The sequence below is a fragment of the Pterocles gutturalis genome, unplaced genomic scaffold (assembly GCF_000699245.1).
Source record: "Pterocles gutturalis isolate BGI_N339 unplaced genomic scaffold, ASM69924v1 scaffold22471, whole genome shotgun sequence".
NCBI classification, from domain to species: Eukaryota; Metazoa; Chordata; class Aves; order Pterocliformes; family Pteroclidae; genus Pterocles; species Pterocles gutturalis.
Genome location: NW_010101118.1, coordinates 18,816 through 42,144, shown reverse-complemented (window position 1 = coordinate 42,144; position 23,329 = coordinate 18,816). Strand labels below are relative to the sequence as shown.

Genomic DNA, 23,329 nt, shown 5'->3' with positions numbered 1-23,329 from the left:
GACACAGAAGCTAAGGGGGGAGTCAACCATGAGGCTTCTGACCCATACCTGGACCAGCAGGTGTGCTCCAAACAGAAAGTCCAGCCACATCTAGAAAAGACCTATTTTTTTTTTTTTTTGTCACTCCCTGCAGCCAGACAGCATTTTATTTCCTATTCTTTTACCATAAACCAACACAGACTGGAAAAAATCAAGCTTCAACTAGATACAGATACCTGTTTGAATATATGTTTACATAAATATGTATTTTATGCACACACAAAAATAAAGCTGCGTGTTTTATAACCCTAAGAAAAATGTTCTATTTGACAAGCATTCTTCTTTCAAACTCATTTGGCATAAATTATGATCCATAATTCCTATCTTATCCTGTCAGGCAGTCCTTTGAACTGAACCTAATGATAAGGACAGCCAAGTACTTCCATCATGTTTAATGCAATTTCCAAAATATCTTTATTTACCCAGCTAAATATTTTATGGGCCGAAGATTCAGGGCTACTTGCAACGATGAATTCATCCCTCTGAGGGGTTTTGCTCACAGATAAGAAGTTTGTCTAGGCGTGAGGCACATAACGAAAGGGAAGATTTAGTCATTCCCTTTCTTTTACAGGCTGCCTCCATCCTTCCATCGCTCATTCACAAATCCCTCGCTGTGTCCGTAGGCAGCGCTCGTAGGTGGATCAGAGGCGGAGGCTGCTGCTAGCATTTTCTGCTGCCTCTGTGAGCAGCAAGACGCAGCAGAGCAAGCTTCCTCTTCCAGAGAGGGGCCAGCTCTGCTGACAGCAGGGTTTGAATCTCAGGTTATTACAGCAAAGGGAGAGCCAGTGGAAACAGGGAAATTCGGTCCTAAGCAGCAGCCGGAGGGGCCAACTTTATATGAATTAGACATGGCTTTTGGAGAACAAACAGGCTCGCTGGACCTGAGGGTTCAAACCAGCTGCGTGACTCAGCCATGGTGCATTTGAATGTGTGAAGAAGAGAGGAGGATGCCTGCAGCAGTCTCTGCTCTGTACACGCCTGAAGGGCCAGTGCCGAGGGCTTGAATATCTCAGTCCCCGCAGCCCAGCCTGCGATGGAGGCCACCGGGGAGGCTGCAGATCCTGCAGGGCCCCCCCGCCCCAGCACTGCAGGGCATCTCTGCTGTGGGCATCAACACCCCAACGTTTGCATGCCTTGTTAGCAATAAAATACAGTGCAGGCGCAGATAAAGAAATATCTCAAAATAGTATACCACCATCCCTCACTCTTGTGCTGTTTGCACTAGCTTTCCACGTGGCAGTCTGTTACCCCATGCACTACGGCACCACAGGCAGCCATACACACCTTCCTTTTTTAAACTGGACTAGAATAAGAAAGCCGAGCACTTAGGGAGGATTTCTGTGTGGTGCTTCTGAGAATGAAGGTTCTCTTTATGGTTAATGCATCATTCCCCATTACAGTCATTTCCTCTGAAGTGAATGGGATTTTGCCATTATACTTTATGCTTATTGATATATATTTCCTAGCTGAATTGACATTCCCCTGTTGCCTTTTCTTCCTACCCTGAAATTGCAGGAAGCCAAAAATCCTTCACCAGTAGTGAGTTAAGTTCTGCAGCATGAAGAGCTGCCTGCTCTCCCGTTAAGTGGGCTGGGGTTAAAATGGGCACCGTTTACACATTAATATGTATGCCAGGGCAGCAACACGGTTCTGCTGTAATGTTTCAGGTTAAGGGGTCGACTGTTTAGCTGGGACACTTCCTAGCAATATTTTGAAACTGTTTAACCAGTGATTGCGTGGAGGAAGACTTTCCTTGTGACTTGACATTGAAGAGAGTCACAGGGAGGCCTCTGAGGTTGAAGAATCAAAACCAGCCGATTCTTTGTGATGCCTAAAATACCTGCGGTGCTTTTGGAAGCCTCTGCTATTGGGATATTCTTTCCCCTTCCCAAAACTCTCCGTCTCCAGACCCGCAGCTGGACATAGCATCTCCCTTACTGTCTGCTCCAAATTGCTATTGCGTGGTGCTGTGTATTGTTAAATGATTTTCCTGCACTTCATCTCGGAGGCGGCGGAAGTTAAGAGATGGAGGAATTGCATGGCTTCAGGGACTAGTAGGGCTGCACAAAGCTTTTAACCTCCTAGCTGAATCCAGCTGTAATTTTTGCATGACCAGAAATAGTTACTGTGCAATGCTAGTTTAGTAGATTCTGAAAAATAAGTTATTTTCTGGCTTTTTTTTTTTCTTTATGGTGTATCGGCATTACAAACCCACTTCTTACCAATAGCTACAATACTACAGCCAACACTTGCTACCCAGCACGAGTAAATCTGAGCACCTAAGCCATAGCTAGTCACCTAATTAAGTGACCTGATTTTCTGAGGAGCAGAACATGTCCTCCAGCTCCCACTGCACTCAGCAGTTGTGGAAATCAGGCCACTTCTCTAAGTGGCCAAACACAGCTCTGACTAGTTTTGACTATTCAACTTTTAAAAAGTTGGTTTTGACAGGGCCTGGGAGCTGGAGCGCCCAGAGGATGGGTCCTCTCCAGGTTCTGGCTGCTGGCTACGGAGGAGGGTGTTTGGGAGGGATGCAGTGCATGCCCTGTTCTCTAACCAGAGGCTATCAGTCATCATCATCACCATTCCCAGCCCAGCACTAAATTAAAAAAAAAAAAAAAAAAATTAAAAGGTCTCTCAGCTTCAGGTCCCGTGATAAAAATACACCTTGGCTTTTGTTTGCTTTATGCAATATTTCCTCCCTGCACTGAAAATTAAATTGAAAAGGGAGTTTATTGTCCCATGGAAGAGATAGACACCTTTAGAAATTACACATAAACGAAAGCGTGTGGGGCCCAGCCCAGTGTTTTCTAATGCCCTTTGGGGTCCCGAGAGCACAAAGGCAGCGGAGAAGGAGCTGCAGTCAATTCCAGCAGAGCTCTATTGTGTGATTTGTTCCAAGGAAACATCAATTCATTAAGTGAACAAGTCAACAAGGGTGGGTGGCAGAACCGTCTGTCCTGCTAGATTGTGCATGACTCCTTCAGAGACCTGCTCTGGGGTCCAGAGGGAGTAAATAAGGAGCGAGAGCCAGCTTGTCTGCCTCCACTTTGCAGCAGGAGAAACTGCTCATTTCAAAGCCACAGCTTTACTGGGAGGGCGTTTCTAATTCACTGCTTCGGATGCAACACAGACAGACACACTTCAGTGGCAAATTCTATGGTTAGGAGAGGCAAATTTTAGTCGTGTTTTGAAGAGCATAAACAACCTAGGCAAGAGGGGAGGTGAAGTGAGCAAAGGCAGTATAACAGAAATGGACGATGAAACCAGGGCAGGGAGGATCCATGGCTGGCCAGCTGAGGCACAGCTGGACATTGCTCTGCTCAAGGAGCAGCCTCCCTGAAAGCTTGCCTGTGCAAGGGGAGAGCTTTTTACCCTTTGCTCTTGCCTGAACTACTTTTCAAAGCAAAGCAGCGGCTGTTTTGCATAGTGCACCTGAGCCAGACTAGGGAAAGGTCAGTGAGATAGAACAGACCAAACTACAATGTTGACCGTGCAAGATCCATCCTTCCAGCAGGCAGGTGCTTGGACCAAAGCTCTGCTGATCTCAAACAAACGCTGGCAGATAAGGGCAGCAAAATGCTTCAGGAGGAAGTATTTTCATAATCACACATTTGCAACACAGCCCTTTTTTGCAGCATTATCTTTCTGCCTTCCTCTTAGTCTCAAAATGAACAAAAATATGTATATTCAAGGGGTAGGGAAGGCAAGGGCAGAGCTGAAACACAGCTGAGTCAACAACACGTGTCTGTGAGCTGGTGGGTAACGTTGTGTATTCCTGCACGGGTATCAGAGTGCTTTCAAAAGTCGTCACTGCAGACAGAAAGGGCAACAGAAGCGCAGTAAACATCCTACACAGCACTGTGGGCAGAAACAAGAAATGCTGGAGGGTCCCAGCTGCCCTAATCCTAACGCCACCGGTTGGGCCACGGATTCATCATCTTTTTTCCCCTCACTTGGACCCTCTTCCTACAACCAACCAGCAGCATCTTCTCACAGCAGATAACACAGGGCGCATTGTGCATTGATCTCGTCCCTTTGGTCAGACACGTTCCCTCTAGCTTATCAGCAAGTCTTTTGCACTATAAATATATAATATATTTTGCACTATAAATATAAGCTGGAACATACCATATTTAGTAAGATTCAGTTATGGCTTGGGGCTGGCCAGTGTAAACTAGAAGTTCTCCTGTCCTCACAGTTTCTGTAGCACTTGTTTGAGAGCAATACTGCCCTTCTTCTTCCCTTCACTAGGAAGCTCTGAAATCACCTATTCCTGGGGAATTTGCCTCCTGACAGTCAACTGAGGGTCTGAATTCTGCCCCACAACCCTAACCCTATCCTTTTCCACCTCTTTCATTTATATTTTTTGCTGAATATTTATGCCATTTGGATTCTGGGTGAATTCCTCGTTTTGGCAGTCAGTAGTGTTACAAAGCTGAGCTGATGCACAGCTGCGTTTCAGTGCTGAGGTCAAGCATTTGGAAAACACTGTTACATACATGTCTGCAAGCTAGAGAGCACTGTGCTGGTTTGTTCTGCAAGACTTGGGTCTTCTTGGCTGGGGTGAAAAGCGATTTATAGGCATCCTGAAGGGAAAGAAGCAAGAGCACTTGCAGCATAGTAAGGACTGAAGGGGGCTAGCAAATTTTGTCGGGTTCTTGCAACCTGAAAAACCTCAAGTTTGTGCCCCCTGGTGGCAATTGAATTTTCCTTGTCCTCAGTGCTATTGCTACATCTGCACCTCCAGACCCAAACCTTTTGATTTCCACGCTGAGCAAATGACCAAAGAGGTCATTCAGTGCCAACAGCCAGTGCTCTGCTCTCCACAAGAACACCACGCCAAGCAGGGAAAACCCAGAGCTCTGTATCTCATACTTCACGTAGGTTGCATGGCTTTACCCCTCAAACTGTGTGTGACGATGGACAGGTGGCACGGCCAAAAGAAAGCCCCAGGGTGGAGTGAATCAGGGTGGAAAGGGTATCCTGCAGGTTTCTAAACACACCCTTACAGCCCTTCCCCAGCAAAGACCCGGGTGCAAGCAATAGATGTGACCTTGGCCATATAACCCCGCATAACTGAAATGTTCTTTTTATTTTGCTCTCTCTCCAGGCAAAAAGCACTGGCATCGACAGGTGGAAGAAGCGTTCAAGCAGCATGCGACTGGTTGGTATGAAGTAATAAATGTTAAAAACAGTAAAAGAAATCAGTGAATTTATGGTTGAAGATTTTAGCCATTAGAATGTCGAATGTTTGAACAAGGGCATTATCTGAAAAGCACTAGTAAAACTGGTGAGACATGATTTAAGTGCTCTAAGCCAGCAATCCAGAAGCAAGCCTTGTGTGAGAGACTTTGTGATCTCCAGTAATAGCAAAAAAAAAAAGGTGAGAGAAAGGAGCCACTACTCTCTCCCACCCTAGCAGCTAAACAGAAAACTGAGAGCTGCCTTTTCAAAGATGTTGAGCAATTTCTAGTGCTCTCCTCCCTGTGTTGTGCACACCGAAATTCAGAAAGGCAGAAGCAGTGACCTGGGTTAGATTTTCAGAGCCTCAGTCAGAAACTAAAAACCAATTTTCTGTATTACTTACTAGTGGTAATGGGCTGCAAGTGAGACAGTGCACCTCCCCGCCTGACCTGCCAGACCTGATTTTTTCCATAAAGGGAGAATGAAAGGGCGTGGGGACAGGGAAAGGCGGTTTTGCTGAAAAAATGTCTTTATCTGTCAATCTGACGGTTCTTTCTCCCTCTCAGGCTGTTCTCCCATGTGGGTGACCCGTTCCTCGATGACACCCTGCCTCGGGAGTACGTCCTTTACCTGCGCCCCACCGGCCCCCTGGCTCAGAAGCTGTCTGAGTTCTGGCAGCAGTCAAAGCAGATCTGTGGGAAGAACAAAGCTCACAACATTTTCCCACATATCACCCTTTGCCAGTTCTTTATGGTAAACCAGAGCTCCTCTTTCCGTTGCCTTCATGCATGCATTCATGAGCAGCCCTTGCCAGGTCCAGGCTGGAGACCTTCCAGAAGGGTTTGTGCTGGGGGGTTCGGGCGGTTGTTACCAGAACCATCTGATGCCTGGGCTTGTTGAGGAGGTAATTGGTTTTTAAGAGGGTTGCTTTCAGGGAAGAACAGCGGCAGAAGACCAAATTCTCATCATCTCAAGTGATCACTAACCTGAGAATAGACGGGGGGGGAGGAAGGGGAGGTTAGGAAGGTTACCTGGGGATAGCTGATCCGGCTTTAAGGACAAGGGAGGGGCAGATGATTTCTGAACATATCTTTTGCCACGACCGTACGCTTTTTCTCAGTGCACTGACAGCAAAGGTAGACCATTCACACCCACCCACACAAGCCTTTCCTTTCTCTGAGTGCCCTACAGAGCTAAGCACAGGCGTAAGGACCGATTCTCCGCCTGAGCAATGCTTGTCCCATTTCCTTTGGCAGTGCGAGGACAGCAAGGTCGATGCTCTCACTGAAGCTCTGCAGGCCACCGTCATGCGGTGGAAATGCAAGTTCCCTGCCCCTCTGCCTCTGGAGCTCTACACATCCTCAAACTTCATTGGGCTTTTTGTTAAGGAAGAAAGTGCTGAGGTGCTGAAGAAGTTCGCTGCAGACTTTGCTGCAGAGGCTGCTTCTAAAGCAGGTGAGTGACTGTGGTGGCAGCTACTAAAAGCTAACAGCTGGGCCAAGGCTTGGGCATTTTCAGAAACCAGTTTGGATGGCATGAAGAAAGCAAGCTCATGAAGGCAATCCCTGATTTTTAAAAGTGGCCTGAAGGCTAAGAGCAGGAGGAACACCCCACTGGGTGCTTTGGGTTTCAGTGCTTTTTCAGTTGAAAGATCAGCTCACACTTAGGCTCAAGCGTTATCTCCTGAAAGGGAAGTTGACATTTGGTGGTTCCTTAACCTTTCAGAGAGACGCTCAGGCTGCAAGGCTGAGCATTTCCTGCTCCACTCGCTACCTCAAGCCACTGCCACAAAACTTTCCTCAGACACGTAAAGGCTGTGTTATCATTTTTTCACTGCATTTCTGAGATGTAAAGTGGACTCTGTGAGAAGACCCCAAATGCCCTGGCAACCTTGGAGGGAACCATTTCACATCTCAGCACCAACCCAGCTGGCTCTGTTGCCTGGCCCTCTGCTGCTTCTGGAGAGGGGAACCCATCAGGAGGGGGGAAATAACCACAGCACCCTGTGCTGCGATGGTCCCCACTGCTGAACAGGCTCTCTGGGTGTCCTCCTGTTACCTCCAGACTTGGAAGCCAGCATCAGAGCACTCTAATAGCTCCCTGACTAATCCTCCCACCCTCTGTCACTGTAGCACTCAGCCTGGACTAGTCACAACACAATCAGTTTAGTCCTTCATTATCACAGGCTTATCCTGGAGTTGAAGTGCATCAAGATACGGCAACTTCTGGGTCCCTGGGGCGTTTCCGTGCTAGACAGGCACCCTGCAACGCCACACAGAACAGCTACAAGGCTCTGCCCCTGGTTCAGAGGAAGAGGCACAGATGTGTTGTAGGTTCCTCGCATCTCTGCAATGCACTGCCTTGCTTGCTGATCAAAAAAAGATGGATGAGCTTGCAAAGCTACCCCTGGCTGGCACTTGGAGCCAAGTCTCTGAATAGCTGCAATTTTGACTGAATAATCAGTCAAATTTAATTGCAATTTTTGCTTGAATAAGCAAGAATAAATTGCATGCAAACAATGTATCCTGTGATTTCCACATCTCCCACAAGAGTCCCAATATTTCACATACTTTCACCTTCCTGCTTCCTGGAATCTTTTCCTAGTAAATGCTCTTTTTCTGCAGGATCATTTTGAATCATTATCACATTGATAACTGTTTCCACAGTTTTGGAATACCTCACCCTCAGTGGGCAAACTGGTAATGCAACTAATGTCCAAGGAAAAGATTTGATGAACTTGCACGAACCTTTAAATTCCATGGATTTGTAATTGCTACCGTAGGAGAGAGAACAGAGCAGGGAGAGTAAAAATTATTATTTTTAACTTGCTTATTTTTGAGAGATCCTCATCTACTAATGAAGGAAAGGCCACCGCTTTCCTGGAAAAGTGTCCTTTTTGACAGAAGACCCTGTGAGTTCAAAATTACAATAATTGTCATCACACCATCCAGTTGTTTTCTGAATGCCCATGAGTTTTGGCAGTTCAGCAAGGATGCTTTGTCTGCCACCCTGGTGTGACTCAGGACTGAGTCAGACCACAAATCTCTAATAATTTGATCCAAGGTAAAACACACATAGGGAACTCACATGTGACTTGCCCTACGAGTGTTCCACTTGGGCTATCTTTGAAACTTCTGCTCCCAGCTCCTGTTCAGGGGCGATAGGCACTCTTACACCTTCAGAAAAGCTGCTGATCTCAACAGTCGCTTGCTGCTAACTGACATCTCCTTGTTGCAGATGTTCACGTGGAGCCCCACAAGAAGCAGCTCCACGTGACGCTGGCCTATCACTTCCAGACCAGCCACCTGCCCACGCTGGAGAAGTTAGCGCAGAACATCGATGTCAAGCTGGGCTGCGACTGGGTCGCCGCGATATTCTCCCGAGACATACGCTTCGTTAATCATGAGGTAAACTTTTGGACCTTGTTTCAGTCCAAAAATTTAAAAAAAAAAAAAAGAAAAGAAAAAAAAAAGACAGAGTCGCAGGCTGTTCTAGCTGCGTTTGCATCTCCAGAGTGCTCGCCAGCCGCGAGCTGTGTGAGGATCCCATGTGCCCTGCACGGGTGCGCAGCACGGACTATACAGACATGAAGGAATGTGCCTCGGGACCCACAAGGACACCCAGAACATAAATCTCCCACATCCCACCAGTCATCTTAACAAACCGACCATTTTGCCTTTTTTTGCTTTTTACTCGTGCTGTCTAGACTTGCTGCTTCCCCCACCTCATTTCTTGCTTCTTGTGGGAACCATGTCCTGCTGGAGTAATTAATTCTAACAGTGACTCTCCTCTTAGCTCAAAGGAAGCTGGTCTGATCTCTCAAGAACCAGGCCAGTATATTAACCTGACCGCTATCCATTTCTTCTGTACAGACTTGACATTGTTATTAATCACAACATTTAGTTTCATCATGTATGAAACTTTTACCCTCATGACCTATATACTTCAGTTATGCATATGGAGTCTATTAATGCAGTATCTAAGTGTCTTAACGTAATTTTCTTAATAATGTTGCTGTCCAACACAATATGCATAAAAAAATATATTCTTTCAATTTTGTAGACTGGGATCTTGGGCACAGAGAAACCACGTGCGAGATCCATCTCGCCTCCCTGTAAATATCCCCAAGTTAGACCTCTGCAGTCTGACCCACACTCCAGCACACAACACACCTCAGAGCACACAGATGCCAAAGCTTCTGGAGAGCTGAACGGCACCGTGACCCAGCCCGGGCCACGCTTCCCGCGCGTGACAGCCTCCTTTCCTACCAGCGGGTCAGCTTGTCCTTTGGAAGCTGCAAGTAGGCAACACCATCACGGACAGCAAAGGGAGCTGCTGATGAAAACCAGCTCATATCTTTGCGTATCTAACTTCAGGCAGCCATGCGTGAAAGTTTTGGCCCTGTGGTGTCAGGTGGCGGCGACTAGTTTCCATCTTCCTTTGAAGATACCACAAATAGTCGAGGAGGATTAGCGAGCAAAGGGGCTGACACTATCAGGAGATCAGAGCCGCTCAGCAGATTATGGTTTTAATTTGTGTGATGCCATTGCAGAAGTTAGGCTTGGCCAGGGACAATAACATGTTTGTTCTCCTTTTAAATGGGGGATTGCTCTAGCCATTTCCAGGAAAAGTTCCTGATAGACATTTACCACGTGTGGATTCCTCATGCTCCAGTGCAGAGGAGATTACAGAATTATATTCACTGATCTTTCCCCACCTTTTAACTCAATCCTGGTCATGTTAGGAAATACAAAGAAAACAACATAGCCACATCCCCGTATTTGTCACTACCTGTGTTTTTTCCCTGTGCATTCTCATGAACAGTTTTGAGAGCAGGGTGTCACAGAGTCAAACCCCTTAGCCCCGGGACAGTGTCTCTGCCTTGTCCTCAAAAGAAACAGCAACAAGGAGAACTGCTCTTTCAGACCAAGCACTAGTAGATGAATCAAAAAGGGCCACTAATCACAAGAGCTATGCAAATTCCATGTCCCAGTAAGAATTTGGTTCCATTTTTAACAGGGTGCTCAGATTTAAGCACACAGCCACGTTTTCGCTCTCTCTAAAAAAAATCATCCCCCCTTTTCCCTCCTGGCTATCAAAGACATGGCTGGAATCAAAGAGGGAAGAGGAGTAAATACCTAGAAAAGCTTTCCAACAGCAAAGAGTGGGAAGTGGCAGGAATTTCCTGAAGGTAAAGCTTTCCTGGATGAAGCACAAAGTGATGCATTACCAGAGCTGTTCACACCTTGCTAAGGTGAAAGGTCCCGTATGGGAGTGCTCCTGCCCCGCTCTGCTAAAGGTTCCCTGCCATTAACAATGCTTTCATTCCTTTGTGCTTCTCTTTCTCCCCCAGACTCTGCAGGTGATCTATCCTTACACCCCCCAGAATGATGATGAACTGGAGCTGGTCCCAGGAGATTTTATTTTCATGTCCCCAGTGGAACAAACCACTACCAGTGAGGGATGGATTTATGGCATTTCACTTGCAACTGGCTGCTCTGGGCTACTGCCTGAAAATTACATCACGAAGGCGGATGAATGCGGGACCTGGGTGTTTCATGGGTAGGTAAAGCTGCTCAGTCCAGTTTTTGTCACTGTAAAAGAGTCTCCCAGAGCTGCTGAGAAGGTCGCTTGGGGGAAACATACTGGCACAGAAAGCCCCAGCTCCTAAGCAAAGGAAGAGCAGATGTTATCCCTGTGCATGGGATTAGAGGACGATGTGATTTATTTAGCCAAGATGTTACAGCAACTATTACTCACAGGATCACTGCTGCTGGTTAACGGAGCCAGAGCAGATGGCTGCTGTAGAGCCACTGCTGTGTAGACACCTCTGTGGTGGGACTAGGATCAGGAAGGTTTAGATTGGAGCATTAATTTGGGAAGCAAGAGCTGCTGTGTGTAATTCCCAGGGGAAAAGGACTTGGGATCAGCAATGTTTCTTAAGATACTTAGCGAGATTTTCAGAAGTGGTTAGTTGCCTGCCTGCCATTGTCCTCAAATAGAATGCAGACCTCACGTTTTGAATAAGGTAGTGCCTTATGCCTCTTAATTTTGATGGTAATTAGTTAAACAGCGATAAAACCCTAGTGCCTGAGGGGTGGGTCTGGGCACTCTCCCAAGGCTGTCTGCATCTCTAGGCACCCAGACACCTATGATAAATCTGGAGCATAGGGAGTATTTGGTATGTAAGAGCACAAGACAACAAGGAGAGAGGAGAGGCACGCTCCTGCCCGCTGCCCCTCTGCTGAGCACCGTGCAGGTACAGAAATTCGGTTATGGTCACACCAGCGAGCAGGTTAGTTACGAAGAGACGGGATGGAGATACAGAACAAAACACAGACAAGTTCATATGTCAGATTGCAGTGGGCAAACATGACCTGTGGGGAGAGACGCTGAGCAGAAAAGGAAAGCACTCAGTGACACGTGTCAGCACAGGACAGCCGGAGGAACTGACCTAACTCGGCGCTTAGTAGAAACTGATCCAACAACTCCTCAAATCGAGCACACAGGAAACAAAAGAGCAAAAAGGGCAAGCAGTCTTTTTCTTTGCCTGTGACTTTAACACATGCAACGTGGTGAATGACAGACGGAGAGCAGGCACAGGGCAATCACAGCGTGCAGGCTGGCCTCCAGATGTGACTGCCGCTGGCCACTGCCCGTCTGTAAACCAGCCCCAGCTTAGCCCCGAGTCCTCTCCAGCCCAGAAGTTCCTCAGGCAGAGACAAGCATAACAAGAGATCACTCATTTACCCCTCTTACCACAGCCATCTATTTGGGATGAATACATACGAACTGAACACCACTAATAAAGGGTTTTCGTCCATATATTAGCCCAACAGAACAAACCTACCTATACCGAGTCCGACACCATCTAACTTCAACTCACCTTTCATTACAAGGAAAGAAAAGACTTCTAGTAACCAGGGCTTAAAGAAATTCGAACACATGGGCAAAATCAATCAGAGAGTTTGTATGAAGATGGGACTTAATCCAGACCTTCCAATCTCCAATCCAGCAGAACCATCCTTTCTTCCCCTAAAATTTGCCAGCCAAAATGGTCTCAGGTCCACATGCACTGCAGCAGCCTGCTCTAGTGGATTCTGCGCTTTTTTTTTTTTTTCTTACAGTGCCTGGAAAGGTTTTGAGGTCTAGCAACTAGCATGGGAAAGCATTCCTATTGCAGCAGCAACTTAAAGGAAAGCCAAATGTTTTGTAACTCCACCACCTCTGCCTCCAGACAAGCAAAGAAAGGAAATGCCCCTTCCCTGATTACCGCTCAGGACTATAAATCATGAATTGGAGCATGCGATATGGAGCATTTATCAAAACCATGATTACATACCCAGAAACAGCCTCATTTTACACAACGGCTTCCCGCAGGGAATATTAGATTACAGAATGTCATTTGGCCAAAGCAATATAGCAAGCTAAGGACATCTAGGCCACAGTATCCATGGTAGGATCCTTGTGTTAAGAGAAGAACAGCACACATATCTTCATTCCCTAGACATTACAGTAAGCGTGGCAGTACTCGCCAGGACTGCAGGAGAACTGCCGCGGTGCAGGAGATGGGACCCAGCTCATGGTGTTGGGACTGATGCTGCTGTTGGCGAGTGATGCTGCGATCCTGGGGGTTGGTTTGTGCTGCCTCTGTGTACACAGCCACATCCTGTTTCATCCCTGCACAGGATGAAAAAGAAAGAAATGACAGCCATGAAGCTTTCCCTCCTAGCCACAAGAGAATGCATTCTTCAAGCCAAAGTCATGCATGATTGAGATCATCACAAAAACACAGCTCACAGGGCTGCAGCAGCCTGGCTATACCACGCAAGAGATACGACAGGCAAAATGCTATTCTGGGATATTTGATCTTTAATACAGCAAAATCGGATGGCTAGTTCCTGCACATCTCACCTGAAAAAGGTTTCCCTGTTGCACTGCTCAAGTGAGGCAGAAGCTGAGCTGTGGCCTTTGCAGGACGTGGTGTCTATGGCTAATATCCAAATAATGCCTTGGGAGCTCTGCTGGGCACACAGACCTTCCGGGCTAGCACTGTGCAAACATACAACAAAAAGATGTCCCTGCCCCATAATAAGGCCTGTGCCTTAGCCTGTCTGCCGCAGCTGCAGACCAGCAGGCTGCCACACCAAGACAAGCCTGATGATCTAGTTAATAGGGGAGAAGAGGCTTTGCCTTCCAGGCAGTTATTGCCCACGAAACCAGGTTGTGTCTTGAGAGACTCCAGGTCTGAATCCTTTCCCTGTCTACTAAAAATAGTAGCACAGTCTCATCCTTGCACCCTAATTCCACCAGATAAGGGGACCAATGTCAGGTCCAACAGTGTGGTTTTTTTTTTCTTCTTTCAGCTGGTGCAAATCATACCATCTTGCAGAAGATCAGTTCTTTAAAAAAGTGCAGGTGACCTACTTTTGTTCCGCTGGTAGAGGCTCTTGGTGTTATTTTAACAGATATGAAACCCCTCTGAGATTTTATCCTAACTAGGTGCTAGTCAGGAAGCAACCTCTGACATATTTAAGGCACTGAGAAGTGCAAGCAGCAGCAACTATTGCTGTCAAAGTAAATGACCACATACATTACCTGAAAACGGTATTTTTAATGACTAAGCAAACGTAACCCATATCCTATAACTTAATCAGCAGAGGGTCACTGCAGTTTCCGTAATTGCCTGCCAGGGTTTGCTCCCAAGGGTCTTGGTCAAAGTCCTTGAATGTCTGGGCACAAGAGCTTTATTCAGAGGGCCAGATAAGCCCCTGGGGGGAGAATGGGATCTGTTATATCCCTGTGGCTACACTTAACAGGAAGCACTGGTGAGAATAAATTCCCACTGTAGATAGGAAATGGAATAGACAGCACTGAAAAATGTAGAAACAACAACCCAGACCGAATATGCCGTGTCCCTGCCAGGGGATACAGGCTATTCCATGCACAGGAACCTGAAACAGAAACCCAGCTTCCTACCAGAGCACTAGCTTATGCTACAAAGACGAGCAAAAACTCTTTGCAGCCATTAGTTTCCAAACTTTGGTCCACAAGACCTTGGCAAGTAATGTGCAGTGGTCCCCAGACGATGTTAGTGAACATCCTGTGGCTGTCAGGAAGGTCTTGGCATTTTCCGTGAGAATGTTTGAGGCTGACAGAGCCTCGCAGACCAAAGTTTGGGAACTGTTGTTCTGTTAAACTGTTTCTAAGGAAAAAGAAAGCCTGTTGAGATGGGATCTGTCTCGTGTGTACACCACCTAGCAAGGTGCTCTCCAGGCAGCACTAAAATACGAGTAATAATGTAATAACATGACAACAGTAATTATCTTCAGCTCCTGAAGACTACAGAAATGTCCTTACTGCAGCCTGAGCACACCAAGCCCAAAGCATTCCGAAAGCCAACATCTTTCTGGTTTTGGCAGGTCCTACTCAATTCTGAATACTACGTCTTCCCCCTCCTTTCAAGCCTTCACTGACGGAGCTCTGGAGAGAAGACAGCAGGAAGACCAAGGACCCGGGGACGCAGGGCCGCTCACTATCATCTGCCAGAACATGCAGGTAGGGACCCACACATGCATAAAACACAGAGTTTCGGTGCTAAGTTTCCACCAACTGGTTTTCCCAATAAGTTATCCTCTGGTCTCTTTTCCCTGCCTGCACTGGAAGTTCCCGTTTGCAGTTCTCTACAAGCTTTTGAATGGCATGATTAACCACAGGCGCAGAAAACATCGCTGTCCTCAAACGTGCTCTTAGCACAGGGCAGCAGAGCCCCATCCTCTGCTCACTTCAGCAGTTTTAAACCAGCGTAAATTTACCAACTTCAGAAGAATTTCCTGTACCTGCTTTTGCACGAGGAAAAAGCCAGAGGTGCCTGGTCCTGACTCCCATTAGTACATCAGATCTCAGAAAAACCCTTGCACTTTCATGAAGGTCAAACCTCCTGTAATTTTTCTTCCAGCCCCTGAGAATAACCAGCCAGCCAGGACCGCAGAAGCGCTGCCTGTTTGTCTGCAGACATGGGGAGAGGATGGATGTTGTTTTTGGGAAGTACTGGTTGTCACAGTGCTTTGATGCCAAAGGTGAGTCTCAGGCTCTAGCTTTAGATGAAGGAAGGAGAGTGGCAACTGCATGGGGCAAAGCGTAGATGGAAGCTGTGGTTTCCTAAGGCAAAGCGTCACTTTGGGCGGTTACGAGCAGCAGAGCATCTGGGTGCAGAGCGTGGCGATGCTAGGGCTGCAGTCAGAAGCAGAAACGCAAGCCAGGGAGTAACCACTACATTAGAGCTGATCAGAAATTCATGAAAAGCCTTTATTCTGTTCAAAAATGCCAAAATAACTGGGGAAAAAAAAAGGATTCTTTTACAACTCCCTTCTTTCTGACATTTTAGCCTCTCAAAGTGTAACATTTGAGGTTTCATCTGTTGCGGGATGGGAATTATTTTCCTTTGGGACATTAAATCTGTCCTGAAGATAACTCTAAAAACATTAGCAACATTCTCTGCTGATTTTGAACTGACACTTAATTTTCTCAGATTCCCGATAGTTTTATACATGGGAAAAACTGCTGAAGGTCTAGGCAGCACCTGCAAGGTGTGCATGTTGGGGGGAAAGAGGGTGGAAATAGGCGTGATGCTCTCTGATTGAATAATGCCAGCAACGCTTCTAACCTTTCCCCCCACAGGAAGGTACGTGCGTAGTAACCTGAATATGCCTCACAGTTTACCTCAAAGAAGCGGCGGTTTCAGGGATTATGAAAAAGACGCGCCCATCACCGTGCTGGGCTGTACGCAGGCAAGGCTTGTTGGTAAGTGATCCTCAGCAGACGAGAGCTTGCCCAGGAAGCTTGGCTGTCTTCCTCCCACACACCCCACCAGAGAAAGTGCAAGGTAGGAAAAAAAAAAAAATGAATCGGGTGCCCTGAATTAATGGGATTGAGATGTTTCCAGACCCTTTGCAAAGCCCCTTCACCAGCAAGCCTTCTCTTTCAGAGGAAACCTTGTCTCCTTCAGCTGCTGCAGCTGAAGAACAGACAAAACACAAAATGTAGGACATGGCATGAAATCAGAGGCATTAGCAGTGCCATTGCAGAGCAGTCGTTGCTGCCCTGGAATCATGCCGCCCTGGCAGACACTGTCATTACCAGTGGTGGTGAGAAATGCAGCAGGGGGATGGTCGCTCATGCAAAATATGATTTTTCCTTGATTTTGACAATCTTAAATCTTGATCTGCAGTTTGCTATGCCAATATACCTGTCTGGCTTGATGTTTATGTGGCAAAAACACAGTCCAAATTATTTCCAGTGTTCTCACACACACTCCCCATCCTTGTCCCTGACTTCTGAGCCTGCTGGTTTTTCATAGACAGAAAATTATTTGGTAGTCAAGGGGCACTTACTGCACACTGTGATCAGGGGGGCCCAGCCCCTTCAATATATGAGCTTCAGAAGCAGTACTTAGCATTTTCTCAAATTCACATCCTCAGAGTACTTCATGTTGGTCACATTCAAACTAGGGCAGCTAAAATTACACTTGCTTTTTAAACAAAAATAAATCACTGTACAACAGCAGGATGCTCAGACTCCCTGCCACATGGCATCAGGGTCGCAATACGCACGTAACAGCAGGCGAATCTGAGAGCAATCACAGCAGGCTGTGCTGGTGTCATTAAACGGGTCCAAACACACAACTGCAGACGTGACCCAGACGCCATCAACCTGCCAGCGCTGCTGCAGCCCGCCAGCCATCTGCAGGCAGCCGCTCCCCGCTGCAGCGGCACAGACTCGACCTTGACGATTGCCGGAGCCGTAATTCCTCTGTCGGCTCAAGCAAATGAGCAGCTTCCCCGTGACGGGTGGCTGTTAGATGTGCCGCTCCTTCTAAATTACCCCACTTCACTCCAGAGATTTATAGGTCGGTTTGACATGGTTACAGCCATCATTAAACATATGAAGTTGAGGTTAATAACCCCTTCTTGCTCCCACTTCTTTGTCCTGCCTCTTCAAATATAACAGAAATATAACTCTTTCTTACTACAAGTCTGTGCAACGCTTAGCAGATTCTTGTTCTCATTTTGTTCCCTTAGGCATTGCAAGAATATTAATAACCCTGTAGTGGAGTTGATTCTTATCTCATTTTCAGTGATCTTCCACCTGTGTAATGAAATGCTAATTTATACTAGTGAAGAATCGAGCCAATTGAATTAAGCTGGGTTTGAGTTAAGTTGAATCACTCTGATTTACGGCTTATAAATGAAATGAAATTAAATCCAACCTCTCTACAATTTTTCTCAGCACACTGTTTGCTTTTTGGCTAAATCTAAGAGAAGCAGAAACTGAGCAAAAGCTGCTGTGATTTCTTTGCATACTGGCTAAGCACGTAGAGCAACACACACCGAAAAATGGATCCTGGTTCTACAGCTGCGCACACCACAGTGCCCAACACAACACTGAAATAAAATACGATGGGGACCCCTGTTTCCCAAAACACGAGCAGTGCAGCTGGGAAGCTGCTGTAGCTCATTGCTGGGTGGCAGATTCCCTGTACGCTGCTGTTGCTGTCAGAATGCCATTTATCTGGTTTTATTCATGGGTGTTGAAACTTGCTCGCAGGTGAAGCCTTGCTAGAAACTAACACCGTCGTAGACTACATCTACAGCTCCCCATCCCTACGGTGTGTACAGACAGCACACAATATCCTGAAAGGTAAGAACCCAACAGGCAGAAAGGGCTGCATTCTCCTCACTTTCTGGGAAAAACACTGCCAAACCAGATAAAAGGGACCCTGGCACAGCAGACCCAAGTAAATGATGATTCAGGGCAAGGATTATTTCCAGGGGAGTATACTTTATCTTAGTGCAACACTGCATAAGGAGCCCTTTTCTAATTGCCTGGTGTGACAAGTGCTTAGGCAAGCAGCATGCTGGCCTTGACACCAGCCACTGGTCAGCGTTGGGTTATCACCCCCTCCCTGCAGAAGCCAGAGGTGCATTCAGGATGGGTGGATGTGCCCAGCTCCGTGTGCCCTGTGCCCCTGCCTGCCCAACGCTCCTGCAGCTGCTCCTTGCTCTGTGCTCCGCTGGTGCTTCCACAGCAATTGCTACCAGCAAGAAACTTGCTACCCCCAGAGAAAGTAATTCACTGCAGAAACTGGGAAGGGAAATAGTGATGGGGGCGTGAGGTTCCCTGGCACTGGATGCAGTTGAAAAACAGCTCCAAAATAGTCACTCCTAGGTTCAGTATATTGCATGCAGCTGCCAGCCAGGGGTTACTTTCCTCAGCTTATGCCAAGTACATATATCAGATACTTCCTCTTTCATACCCACTATTAATCAACTGGCTACTTAGAGAGAAAAAAAATTTACAGTCAAATGTAAGTATTAAAGCTGCAAAGTCTCGCTGCCTTCCTCCCCAGCTACTTCCACTGATACCCTGTCTCCTTTCTCCCTTTTCCAGGTATGCAACAAGAGAACAACCTGAAGATTCGAATAGAGCCGGGCTTGTTTGAATGGACCAAGTGGGTCTCTGGGAACACACTACCTGCCTGGATACCCCCCGTGGATTTAGCTGCAGCTACTCTAAGCGTTGATACAACCTACAGGTAGCAGAAAGGGGGATGACAGGGTCTTGGGTGGCTTTTTGGCTTTGTTTTTGAAGAGTAACACTCTGCTGAATTTTTAAATTTAAGCAGTGACTGGAAGAGTGGCTCAGGCTCCCAGAATAAACTTGGAGCAGGCACTCAAAGGGGACACTCAAAGTATTTATGTTTGCTTTAACCCTTCTTCTAAAACTTAGGAGTCTGGGCTCAGCTAACAGGACTAGTTTGCTGGCTCAGTTCCCTGACCATGATGTCCTAGACTGAACTGGATCATGGGCTCATTCACACCTGCCCTTCCCTTCCCCAGGGAAAGAAGCTTGCCTGTCTTTCTATTACAATTAATATGGTGGTGGACATTAATTGTAAATTTTTCATCACCTTGGGGAACGTGCTTACATCTGTCAGGAATTCAGGGTCTCCTGTAAGATCAACATTCAGAGGGTTTCTATCAAAGAGCTAAACCTTAAGCATTTGTCGCTTGTCAGGAATTACATCTGACTCAGGTTTTCATGGTATTCAATCCAAAAACAGTCAGTGAAGGCAAACAGAGCAAGCATCTGGTTTAAAAAACATTTGAATGGCAAATGGGTAAGCACCCCTGATCTTTCCTCCCACTTTGCAGAAAAGGGAAGCACAATGGTGTGAAAGGGAAGCACAATGGTGTGCTGAGAGGGCCACTCCAAAAGCGCAGAGCTGACCTTCCCAGAGCTCGGCGTTTTTGCCCTGTGGCTGTACAGATCAGTCCTGGTGCCTGCTCAGCCTCCATATCCCGACCTCACGCCCTCGCTGCCAGCCCCTGCAGCTTTCCCTTTACCCAGCCGCATGGCCATGCTCCAGCACTCCCAGTATCATTGCCAATAAACACTGCGGGGCTGCTGGGAGCAACCTGCAGCCCTGGGTCTGGAGGGAAACTCAGGACTCTTCTCTTCTGACTCCCCAATGAAGCATCACCATCCTGCATCCCTCCAGCCTCACACACAAATGCTTTTTACTGTAAGCTGCAGAGAGAAAGGCTAACGAAAACCCAGCAGAAAGAGTCATGTGGCAAAGAATAGAGAAGTTTATCTGTTCGGGCTTCCTACTGTCAAGTTTATGATTCATTTATACGAGCCACGCTCAAAGAGCTCCCACAAAGAAGGAAACTCCAGAAAGGTCACACGGTCCCAGTCCTCCAACGCACCTCACTGCTGAGATATCTGTATCGCTATGACTTGGTGCAGAGACTGGCCCTTTTGATCTTAGTGGGAGCCTGATCAGCAGCTGAGCAAGCTCAGATAAACATATTTATAACACACACATAGTATACATTCACAGGAGTTCCACCTGCATGGGCTTGGTGACAAATCTCCTGGTGTCCTAGTGCACCCGTGTGTCTGAGAACCCTCAAGGGGAATAAGCAGTTGAAACATTAAGAACAAAAAAAAGACAAACGTAAAGAACAAAAAAATGGGATTTTTTTCCATACCTAATTATACCATAAGCCACTTGCATTTTATCCTTCTGGTCTGCAGCTAAAATTCCGACACTCTGAGGGTATCTAAATAGAAGTCCTTACGCTGTATTTATCCCTGAAAGGGTGGCACATGGCTAACACTGGGCAGAGCAGCTCGACCACAGGAGAGTCTCTGCTTCAGAAAACACATGCCTTCTGGAAAGCCTGGGACAAATACCCGCAGCACAAGACAAGAGCCTGCTCTGTGTGGTCAGCTGGCTAGGTGAGGGCTTGGGAGACAGCCCTCCTGTGCCCTCTGCCTCCTGTCACAATGGAAATTCCCGCAGATACTCCAGATCACTGAACGGAGGGAGAAGTTTGGTCTTTTCCTTGCACCACAGCACAACAATACAGCCTTCTGCTTCCTACCCCTTGCTTCTCTGTGCACATCCACCTACTCCAGCTGCTGAAATTGGCCAGGGTCCCGCCAGGCAATTCACGGAAACGCCCTGGCTCGGGAGGAGGTCAGCTAATTCCAGGCATTTCCCAGCAATGCAGCTTTACAGATGGCCAAAGCAGCAGTTTGCCTCTGCCCTCCACCACTGAAGGACACATACCTAAATAAACGCAACATGGCATCATTAATGCTGCGTGCCATTGGAAAATTAACACAAGTGCAACCAGCATATCGCATGCTGCCTCCACTAGCTGGTCCACGTTGGAGGAAGCAGTTATCATTCTTCCCAGCTAACTGAAATATCTCAATGCAGGAACAGTAAACATGTTGGTGTTGAAGTTTAAAAAAATCATCATAGTGGTCCTGCACAAGATGCAGCTCCAATTTGGGGAATTGGGAGAGTTGAAGGAGATACTTTCAGATGAAACACAACTTGCACTTAAAACTTGATCACTTCCCCCAGTTTACTGTGTTTGGTTTTTTTGCTCACAGACCTCATATTCCTGTCAGCAAGTTAGTGGTTTCCGAATCTTATGATACATACATAAGCAGAAGCTACCAAGTAACAAAAGAAATCATCAGTGAATGTAAAGGCAAAGGTAAGTGCTCCAGAGGGCAAGACAGGCTCTGTGGGGTGTGAATGCTGGTATTCCCAGACAGTCTTTGCCTCTTCAGGGAAATTAAATCCCATATCCAAGTCTCTCATCCCCTCTCCCAAAGACACTGGAAACTCCATGTTCAACTGTATGTGTCAGAACCGAGTTCAGATAGGCTAAGCTTATGAGAAAGGTCCATAAGCTTAAGGAGCAGAAGTATTTTAGGAATCCCTGCCCAGGGCAAGCTACATGTTTCTCTGGGGAATAAATAAGCCATGTGCACCCTGCTGCCTGTTACCAGCATCAGATGGGACATCTTCCATCCCTTATCTGAGCTACTCTTCTGAAATATATTACCCGTAAAGACTGTTGAGCATTTCTCCAAACACAACATTGATATAAAAAAAAAAAAATCTCTAGCTTCTATTTTTCATTCACAGTATAAGCATAGGAAGTTTCATTTTACAATAAAAACTTAGAATGTAGAGACAGATCAGTAATAGTTTGCCCACAAACCTCGATAGCAGAGTGTGACATTGTTGTAAATGATCTTGGAAATGGAAATCTAAACCAGCAACTGAAAAAAAAAGTGCTTGTTTTAATCAGAATTAATTTGGTGGCAAAAGAGAAGTATTTGCTTCATGAGACAGTTAAATCTCACTGGAATTCTTGTTTTCTTCAGAAAGCCATTTTAAAACTGTAGCACTGCAATAACCATTATCCTCAAAATTTAAAAATGCTCTAAATACGTTACTGAGCCATGCTTTCTTCCCCCATATACACGCAGCTTAGTGTGTTGTTATATGATACACTGAACCCATTTTGAATATTTTAAAAGGTTAGCTTGATCTTGGGCACCAGTCCCTAAAGCTGGCTTCGTCTCCCTCCTGAGCCTGCATTTCTCACTTGATTTCAGGAACTAACATCCTGATAGTGGCACACGCATCCTCCCTGGAGGCTTGTACCTGCCAGCTCCAAGGGCTCTCGCCGCAGAACTCCAAGGACTTTGTACAGATGGTCCGAAAGGTAATTACCAGCAAGGAGTAAAGCTCGCTGGCTTTACAAAGAGAAAAGAAATTTGCAATCTGCTTAGCCAGGCAGAGGACACTCTGTTCCTCCTGTCTGATCATTGTGCCCGTTAGCGACTTTCACCCATGCCAGAAGAGTAAAGCAGGTTGGTTTAGGAGGTTTATCTTAACGTGTCATTTCTGTAACAGAGAGCACGGGATCAGATGCCCAACTACAAATGAGCTTGCAGTGACTCTGCTTTATGCCTGTAGATACCAGAGCTGTACAGAGGCTCCCACAGTGCCCTCCAGTGACAAAAACACCCTAACTGCCATTAACAGGGCACTTCGGCCCTGCAGCTCTTCCCCTTTTCATTGCACTCTGAAGAGCTTTTAATGGTCCAGAAAAAAGACCTAAACATTGTAAGGGGGTCTTTTGCTTTCATTCCTTTACTCCTGCCGTGGCTAAGGAGATGGCATGGTCCCCTGCCGACACTCTCTGGGATGTTCAGAGCCAATACTTGATCCAAGGACACCTGAGCCAGAGCAGCATCCGTATTTCTCCTCCGTAGCTGTGCTGGTCTTCAGGGTTTGGGACCAAGTCAGCCGGCAGTACATCCGTTGTTTGAACTGACCCATACTTACACCTTACAAAGGCACAGTCTGTCCTCCCCAGTGCTATACACATACAATGGTGCACAAAGCCTGGCTGTCACACCGGAGCCCTACCATCACCTTCTGAAAGTGGGCTTTGGGGAGAGGGAGAGAGTCAAACGCTTCAGCAGCACAGCAGGACTGCAGCCCATGGGGAGCTCCCTCCTTGCACAGCTGGATCCCTGCTCATTGCCTCTGTTTCCGTCTCTCTTCACACAGATTCCATATTTGGGGTTTTGTTCATGTGAAGAACTGGGAGATACAGGTGTTTGGCAGCTTACAGACCCCCCCATCCTCCCTCTCACACACGGACCAACTGGAGGCTTCAACTGGAGAGAAACCTTACTACAAGAATAGGCAAAGCTA

General features: G+C 46.8%; 1 protein-coding gene across 1 annotated transcript; it reads left to right on the top strand.

Annotated features, from left to right (window-relative positions):
- Positions 1–5,123: 5,123 nt before the first annotated feature.
- Positions 5,124–23,320, top strand: UBASH3B (ubiquitin associated and SH3 domain containing B). The gene is made up of 13 exons (XM_010082370.1): positions 5,124–5,206; positions 5,793–5,979; positions 6,483–6,681; positions 8,464–8,633; positions 10,580–10,788; positions 14,649–14,784; positions 15,185–15,305; positions 15,907–16,029; positions 17,833–17,925; positions 18,676–18,820; positions 21,199–21,305; positions 22,219–22,328; positions 23,183–23,320. The coding sequence occupies exons 1-13, from the start codon at positions 5,124–5,126 to the stop codon at positions 23,318–23,320; spliced, it is 1,821 nt and encodes a 606-aa protein (XP_010080672.1).
- Positions 23,321–23,329: the final 9 nt, after the last annotated feature.

Coding starts and splice junctions, on each gene's coding strand:
- UBASH3B (XM_010082370.1), top strand. CDS start 5,124: ATGTTCTTTTTATTTTGCTCTCTCTCCAGGCAAAAAGCACTGGCATCG. Junction 5,980..6,482: donor CCCTTTGCCAGTTCTTTATG/GTAAACCAGAGC, acceptor TTCCTTTGGCAG/TGCGAGGACAGCAAGGTCGA. Junction 14,785..15,184: donor TCATCTGCCAGAACATGCAG/GTAGGGACCCAC, acceptor TTTTTCTTCCAG/CCCCTGAGAATAACCAGCCA.